A 9,339-nucleotide genomic window follows, 5' to 3' on the forward strand; every position below is an offset into this window, starting at 1 on the left:
CTGAGGATGTATACTTGGAATGCATTGCTCACCTTAATGAAAAACAACGTCGGTATCATTTGAATCTGGTTCATATTCTCAAAACAAGGCCGGAAGAACAAATTTTTCAGTTTGTATCAGGCGGTGCAGGTGTAGGGGCATTGCTCACCTTAATGAAAAACAACGTCGGTATCATTTGAATCTGGTTCATATTCTCAAAACAAGGCCGGAAGAACAAATTTTTCAATTTGTAACAGGCGGTGCAGGTGTAGGAAAAAGTCTTCTAATTAAGGTTATTACGCAGTCAGCTATTCGAATATTCATAAAACTTTTTGATTAATAACTTTACGTCATCCACTTTGAATTATACAGGGTGTCCAAAAATAAACGATACATTCAAATATCTTGAAAACAAATCAAGATAGAAGATTGTTTTCGCTGATTGTCTTTTTGAGGGACATTTGTACTCAGGGTTGGACACCGAGAGCCCCCTGGATTTTTTCAACTCATTAGAAGAGGCTCTCAGGAGTTACAAGATACCAGAACAAAACTGGAGTGGGCTATTACGTCCACAGTTTTGTGGCGAGGCTAGAACATGGTATGAAAATCAACCATTCAATCAAGATTATTCTTTGCTCAAAAAAGCTTTTCTAGAAAAGTTCAATAGCATACATGAACAGTTACAGGTTCAGGCCAAATATTTTGGCGAAGTCCAGAAGATAGGAGAAAGCACTGAAGCATTCATAAAGAAGAAACAGAAACTGGGTATGGAAGGAATGACGATTGCCTCTGTTCTTCATATTTTCAGTCAAAACATGGATATGGTTCTCGGTCCAGATGCGTTAAATACTCTTCGTTCACAGCTGCGCCACACCCGGTTGTTTATAATTGACGAGGTTTCAATGGTTGGAAGACGGATGTTCTCAAAGATTAACGATAGGCTACAGGAAGTGTTTGGGAATAAAAACTGCTTCGGAGGCCGATCTGTTATTGTGTTTGGAGATTTCAATCAGTTACCTCCTGTTCAAGATCAATGGGTTTTTCAGTCAGGTTCGGATCCTCTTAGTGTTCTTGCTGGTTCATATCTCTGGAGTAAGTTCTCTTTCTTTCAGCTGACTCAAATAATGAGACAACGAGATGATTGTGTTTGCAGAGGCCTTGGGTAGGTTGGCAACAGGAGAAACCAATTCCCCAGACGATGCTATGTTTACATCGAGAGAAATCCACAGGTTACATTCGCGCAGTATTCACCCTCCGGACGATGCTCTAGAATTATTTACGACCAATAATCTTGTTGAAGAGCGTAACACGCAGTATCTAGCTAGCGTTAATAGTGGGGAAGATGAAATGTTTTTATCACACTGCTGGGATAAATGTGAGGGAGAAGGGTCAGATGGAGTAAAACAGAAAGAAATAGATAGAGTAAGGTCGTGGCCATTAAGTAAAACGCAAAGTTTACCACAAATTCTCGTCGCTAAGGTGGGAGCTCCTTATATGCTAACGGTAAATATAAAAACGGAGGAAGGGTTGACAAATGGGGCTCATGGAGTATTGCGTCATATCGCGTGGGGTCGGACTGGTAACGGCGGACGTTCTGCAATTCGTTTGTATGTCGAGTTCTCGGATGAGTCAGTAGGTCAACGTACTCGTTCAGATAATTTCAGGATTATGCAAGCGGATGGTGTTAACAGTCGTTGGACTCTTATCGAGCGGATTTCGCGTGTCATTATTCCAAGGAAAGGATCCATGTTGAAGGTTGTTAGGAAACAGTTTCCGCTTGTTCCGGCGAAAGCTATTACAATTCACAAGAGTCAGGGCGCAACGGAGATGGTTATAGTTGTTCATACTGGCTCGTCGAGACGAATGACTCGTCGTTCTATGTATGTAGCTTTCAGTCGAGTTACCTCTTTAGATGGACTTTTCATTGATGGGTTGTACCAGCGGCCTGTTCCTCCCAGTTCCACGGATCCTGTTCAGCTAGAAATTAGAGGTTTGGAAATGGAGGAGAATGCTGTGAAGATGCTTGTCAGGTTTCCCGAGTTGTGTACTAGATAGGATGAAGTTAGGATTGTAGCTCTCTTCCATAACATACGTTCACTACGTAAAGGAAATGGGTTATTTAAAAGCTTCAAAACTTTATCAAGTACCTAGGACTACACTCTTTCGTCTTTCGTCAGAATCTCGAGACGAGAATCATGAGGCTGCATCTCTCATGAAGCCACTAGGGAGAAAACCGTGTCTACCAACAGAGCTAGAACAAGAGCTGGTAAAATACTTGCTGGAAATGGAATCCATATACCACGGGCTGACTCGACAAGATGTTAGGGTCATGGCTTTCTTGCTTGCTAAGCATAACAATATTTCACACACATTCAATGCCAACAATGGGATGGCGGGAAGGGACTGGTTGGCAGGATTTCTGAAGAGACATTCACAAATACTGTCTGTGCGCAAGCCAACTGGAACATCTCATGCCAGAGCCAAAGGATTCAACAGAGAAGTGGACAAATTCTTCAACACATTAGAAGAGCTTCATTCGAAACACAACTTCACTGCTGACAGAATGTTCAATGTTGACGAAACAGGTCTGACTATCGTCGAAAGCAAGATGACTGAAGTTATTGCACTGAAGGGGAACAGAATGTTCAATGTTGACGAAACAGGTCTGACTATCGTCGAAAGCAAGATGACTGAAGTTATTGCACTGAAGGGGAAAAAAAAAAACAAATTGGCTCATTAACTTCCGCAGAAAGAGGATCTCTGGTTACTGTGATCCCCTGCATGAGTGCAAGTGGGACTTCGTGCCACCACTGGTAATTTTTCCAAGGAAAAATATGCTTGGAACACTCATGAATGGTGCACCCCCTGGGTCTGTGGGAGTACGTCATCCAAGTGGCTGGGTGCAGTTGAATATTTTTACCCAGTGGATGGAACATTTTGTTTCCTTTGTAAAACCCTCAAAAGCTGCTGCTACTCTGTTATTGCTCGATGGGCACAGCACTTATATCTAAGCAAAACTTAGATGTAATAAGAATTGCACGTGAGAACAATATTCACATCCTATGTCTTCCGCCCCATGCAACTCATAAGATCCAGCCACTCGACAAAACCTTCATGGGCCCCTTGAAACATTATTACAGCGAGGAAATACGAATCTTCCTCAGACACAGTGGTAGACCGGTAGCTGTAACCGACATGATGACTCTCTTCGGGAAGGCTTATCTGAAAGTACAGAGAGGTGACATCGCGATTAACGGATTCCGAGTTAACAGGGATTTTCTCAATCGATCGGAACGTCTTCGGACCTGAGGACTTCAATCCTGCTTTTGACGAGCCAGAGGTGTTCCAGCCCAATAACACTGCCGCCGCGGGCAACAACACTGCCGCCGCGACCAACAACGCTGGACAGCAACCTACATGTACTAAAAATAATGCGCAGCCATCTGTGTCGGTTGAGCGGAGCTTTTCTTGCCTCAAAAGATTGGAAACCCATCTCGGAAATTCAATATCCCAAGAAAGTGTTAGTGTTGCTATTATGACAATGATAAAAACAATTGAACACCACTGGGATGCAACTGTTATGACAAACTGGAACAAATATCCCGACAGACAGTTAAACAAGGAACGGTTTTTAGACATTCTTAAGTGTGTCGGTTGAGCGGAGCTTTTCTTGCCTCAAAAGATTGGAAACCCATCTCGGAAATTCAATATCCCAAGAAAGTGTTAGTGTTGTTATTATGACAATGATAAAAACAACATATGTTTTCAAGAAGAACCAAGAAAGTGTAAATTCTAGGAGACCCTACATACTCGTATTTATGTAAGTATCTACAGTTCAATCATCATTTTGATTTGTATTTTTAATTGTTTTGTTTTGTTTTGTATGTTTCAGATAATCCAATAGTGGAAGAACATTTTTCCTGGTTGGGTAAAAGTTTTCAGCCAGAACATGTTCTAATTAACAAGTGGAGGGAGACAGCTCCCTACCGATTAGAACAACTGAATGCGCCCGGCCCTTCCACTTCCGGCCTGGACGCGCCCGGCCGTTCTACTTCCGGACTGAACGCGCCCGGCCCTTCACTTCCGGACTGAACGCGCCCGGCCCTTCCACTTCCGGACTGAAAACTTTCATACCGTGAGGCTTGTAAAGCCCATGGTGTGAAATTAGCCACACTAGTTAGACAAGTTAAAAGATTCAAATCATCTGGGACAACCTCCTATTCCTACCAATCTCGATATGACAACAGAAGAGTGTTCACAGATGAAGAAGATCTTCTGGTAAAGTATATTGAAACATTACATTGGGTCTTTGGTTCTCTCGGCCATCTTCATTAGGATCTGCTTCTGAATAACTGAACAACACACAACACAAACAGAGTTCAAATCAGTAGGTACTCTATTTCTTTATTGATACAGAGGGTTAACTATCACAGAAAACTTCTGAGGTTTATAGTAACAAGGGTTTTACTTTAGATTTGGTGACTACCTTGGTAGTGTAGTGTTGAAACATTAGCCAAGATGAATTACGCTTTGTCCTCCAAGAAATTCAAATTTGCTCAAACAAAATCTCTTCTTCAGTAAATTCACCACTACCCTTATTTTTATGGATTTGTAAATATCAAAATTATGTATGTTATGGTGAAAGAAGCACCCATTTACAAGATATATATATATACATAAAAAAAAATACAAAAATACTACATACTCGTATTTATGTAAGTATCTACAGTTCAATCATCATTTTGATTTGTATTTTTAATTGTTTTGTTTTGTATGTTTCAGATAATCCAATAGTGGAAGAACATCTTTCCTGGTTGGGTAAAAGTTTTCAGCCAGAACATGTTCTAATTAACAAGTGGAGGGAGACAGCTCCCTAGTCCCATTCACCACAACCCTTATTTTTATGGATTTGTAAATATCAAAATTATGTATGTTATGGTGAAAGAAGCACCCATTTACAAGATATACAAAAAAAAATAGAACAACTATCAAAATCAGCAACAAAGTATGATAGCATTTTTAGCTACTTCAACTTGTTCCCAGGATTGAAAGAGCCTAAGGGATAGAGGACTTCGATTGCCATTCAAAAAAATCGAAACTAAAAGGAAATTGTACTTCATTGCCACTGGCCTCCATTTGAATGAATACAGCAACTGGTGTAAAAAATTACAAGTTCACCCTTTAGAACAACTATCAAAATCAGCATCAAAGTATGATAGCATTTTTAGCTACTTCAACTTGTTCCCAGGATTGAAAGAGCCTAAGGGATGTAGGCTTCTTGCAATGATAGCATTTTTAGCTACTTCAACTTGTTCCCAGGATTGAAAGAGCCTAAGGGATATAGGCTTCTTGCAGAGGACTTCGATCATATATTATGTACCCAGAAGCAGCACATAATTTGCCCGAGCAAATTGTATTATACGACTTCGATCTTATGTACCCTGAAGCAGCACATAATTTGCCCGAGCAAATTGTATTATACAGACAACGCATCTTCCAGTTGGCTAAAAAGGATCTCTCTAAAGGAAAGTTGAGGAAAGATGTAGATAAGTATGTCTATAATAAAATTTCTATTTTTTTGCTAGAGGCTGAACAAACCGACAACTTGGAGTTACAGGACACTATTGCCATTCTACTTTTACCCTATATTGTAGAGGTCCCCAGTGCTCGGAAAGTGAATGGAATCCGACCCTCGCGTAAAATGATTGTTGAAAGTTTTGTACTACTGGTGGATGAAGCTCTAGAAATTAATGAAATAATAGCTAGTAGGAGAAAATTCTTGGGTTCTAAAAATAGAACTTTGCAGCCTTTTGTTGCTGCAGTAGGGGATTTCTGAGATCCACGATTTATCTACATAATCATTGACAGCACTCATTATATATTGGATTCCATATAAAAATAGAACTTTGCAGCCTTTTGTTGCTGCAGTAGGGGATTTCCGAGATCCACGATTTGTCTACATAATCATTGACAGCACTCATGATATATTGGATTCCATTAAGGAAGCTGTTCATGTACTGTTTAAAATCTTTTTTGCCACATTTTCCTTGTGAAAGTGAAGACGTATGGCACGCTATTCAGATGAATATATTTGGTCATTGAATAGGAGTCGGGTGCAGTATTGAAGCACAGGCAGCCTTGCTAGGGGAAGGAAGTGTAAATGTCTAACTCTGCCACTAGAGGTTGTGGTGGTCACTGTCAGCTTGTCTGTGAGTTTACCACCTGGATGGAACTGATCGAGAGATTTGACCACTCCGAATATAGACTCAATACACATGTTCTTGTTACGGAGACAATGGTATGTGAGGTCGTGGTGGTCACTGTCAGCTTGTCTGTGAGTTTACCACCTGGATGGAACTGATCAAGAGATTTGACCACTCCAAATATAGACTCGATACACATGTTCTTGTTACGGAGACAATGGTATGTCGATGCCATCATGAGATTGGTGAGTCTTCCTTTCTCCCCTGCTTTGAGTCTGGAGTGGACTTCCTCCATGTCTTCTGTATAGAGAGCCATGTCCAGAGTAAACCCTAGGTCGTGGTGGTCACTGTCAGCTTGTCTGTGAGTTTACCACCTGGATGGAACTGATCAAGAGATTTGACCACTCCAAATATAGACTCAATACACATGTTCTTGTTACGGAGACAATGGTATGTTGATGCCATCATGAGATTGGTGAGTCTTCCTTTCTCTCCTGCTTTGAGTCTGGAGTGGACTTCCTCCATGTCTTCTGTATAGAGAGCCATGTCCAGAGTAAACCCCTTTTAGACATTCTTACATCGGCCTGGAGTCTCAGCATGACTATCCAGAATATCACCAGTGGCTTTCGAGCAACCGGTATCTATCCGTTCGACAAAAATGCCATAACTGAGATTGCCTATGCTCCTTCAGAACTCACATTCCTAGAAATCCCAGATGAGACCGAAAGAAATGAAGATTTTGATGACCCAGGAGTGTATGAGCCCGGCCCTTGGAGACTACTCTTCATGAGTTGCCACAGACATAGTCCAGTGTGGAACAACTCCATGAGACTATGACACTCATGGAGACTACTCTTCATGAGTTGCCACAGACATAGTCCAGTGTGGAACAACTCCATGAGACTATGACACTCACTTTTAGACCAAAATAAATAATCTCACTGGAATGAAACTGGGACGTGTGATTGTGTGATGGTGTATATGAGGGGATGAGGTGTGTGATATCGCTGATATCGGAGAATCGAAATGTTGAAGTGATGAATCGAAATATTATGAAATCATGAAAGAATAATCAGCGATATCGCCGCGGGCAAATCATTGGGTCTTTGGTTCTCTCGGCCATCTTCATTAGGATCTGCTTCTGAATAACTGAACAACACACAACACAAACAGAGTTCAAATCAAATCAGTAGGTACTCTATTTCTTTATTGATACAGAGGGTTAACTATCACAGAAAACTTCTGAGGTTTATAGTAACAGGGGTTTTAAGTACTTTAGATTTGGTGACTACCTTGGTAGTGTAGTGGTCAAGAAACTTGCCTGGTAAACAGGAGGGCATGGGTTCAATCCCAGCCAAGGTATGGAATTTTATCCTCAATATAATTTGAGAATTTGACCGCAATAATAGTAGTAGCCTACTGCTGGAGCAGAGGGACTTTTCAGTCCTATGCAAGCAATATAAATAAGCATTTTATTATTATTACCTCCTTACATTCTCCGCACCCAGCCTGAGTAGATATGTTTTGGCAACAATAAAAAAAGTAATGAATAAAAATCAATAATAGTAGTAGCCTACTGCTGGAGCAAAGGGACTTTTCAGTCCTATGCAAGCAGTATAAATAAGCATTTTATTATTATTACCTCCTTACATTCTCCTCACTCAATAATAGTAGTAGCCTACTGCTGGAGCAAAGGGACTTTTCAGTCCTATGCAAGCAGTATAAATAAGCATTTTATTATTATTACCTCACCCAGCCTGAGTAGATATGTTTTGGCAACAATAAAAAAAAGTAATGAATATAAATTTGCATTTAACTTTTTTAGAATTTTACCTACCTTCTGATATGCTAAGGAACATGTCATTATAAAACTGAAGTTCTGGAGTTAGCGAGTCACTACGGAGAGCTTGTATTATCATTTGAATCTCATTCCATAGGATGCGCTCAGTGGGGAATGATTGGAACAGAGCACTTAAGCATCGGGCACATTCTGTGGTGTTGCCAGCTGTCTTCTCAATCTCATATACTTCAAACTGGGGAAAAAAGAACAGTAGATACTTACACATCCATGCTATTGCTCCTGCCTTTTTTCTGTATCAAATACCACCTCCCTTCTCCATCTCTTCTCTCGGGTTAATTGTGTGCTAAGTTATGCTATCAATGTATTGATTTTCTTCCCTTTAAGAGTCCTTGCACATCCTAACCCGATACATAACTGCAACCTTGACCCTTCTACAACCTTACCTACCTATTCATTGTACTCCATCTCTTCTCTCGGATTAATTGTGTGCTAAGTTATGCTATCAATGTATTGATTTTCTTCCCTTTAAGAGTCCTTGCACAATGCATATCCTAACCCGATACATAACTGCAACTTTGACCCTTCTACAACCTTACCTACCTATTCATTGTCCTCCATCTCTTCTCTCGGATTAATTGTGTGCTAAGTTATGCTATCAATGTATTGATTTTCTTCCCTTTAAGAGTCCTTGCACAATGCACATCCTAACCCGATACATAACTGCAAACTTGACCCTTTTACAACCTTACCTACCTATTCATTGTCTTCACCTCAATTTAAGTTCCTTGCCCTACATCATCTTGTTCTAGCCTTGGTTTGAACAAATAGTGGGACAAAATAGGTACCCTTACCTGTACGCTGAAGTTATCAGGGAACATAGTTCTCGCCGTTATCATCCATGATTTGGATGCATACGGGTCTCCTTGTTTCAACGCTAACTTGGCCTGGTAGATCAAATACTGCTCGTTGGACATTGCATCTAAATAGGTACCCTTACCTGTACGCTGAAGTTATCAGGGAACATAGTTCTCGCCGTTATCATCCATGATTTGGATGCATACGGGTCTCCCTGTTTCAACGCTAACTTGGCCTGGTAGATCAAATACTGCTCGTTGGACATTGCATCCGTGTTCACAACAGGGTCTTCGTACATAACTGGAGGCATGGCAGAAGAATGGTCAACCGAGTTTCTGAGTTTTGTAGTTCTCGCCGTTATCATCCATGATTTGGATGCATACGGGTCTCCTTGTTTCAACGCTAACTTGGCCTGGTAGATCAAATACTGCTCGGTGGACATTGCATCCGTGTTCAAAACAGGGTCTTCGTACATTACTGGAGGCATGGCAGAAGAATGGT

General features: G+C 40.9%; 1 protein-coding gene across 1 annotated transcript; it reads right to left on the reverse strand.

Annotated features, from left to right (window-relative positions):
* Window positions 1-7,254: 7,254 nt before the first annotated feature.
* On the reverse strand, window positions 7,255-8,958 carry LOC103509847 (integrator complex subunit 10). The gene is made up of 3 exons (XM_008474480.2): window positions 8,835-8,958; window positions 8,020-8,215; window positions 7,255-7,331 (listed from the first exon to the last, which is right to left on the reverse strand). Exons 1-3 carry the CDS (start codon window positions 8,955-8,957, stop codon window positions 7,255-7,257), a joined length of 396 nt encoding a protein of 131 aa, XP_008472702.1. The 5' UTR covers window position 8,958.
* Between the last annotated feature and the right edge of the window lie 381 nt (window positions 8,959-9,339).

The sequence above is a fragment of the Diaphorina citri genome, unplaced genomic scaffold (genome assembly GCF_000475195.1).
Source record: "Diaphorina citri unplaced genomic scaffold, Diaci psyllid genome assembly version 1.1 scaffold535, whole genome shotgun sequence".
In the NCBI taxonomy this organism is placed as follows: Eukaryota; Metazoa; Arthropoda; class Insecta; order Hemiptera; family Psyllidae; genus Diaphorina; species Diaphorina citri.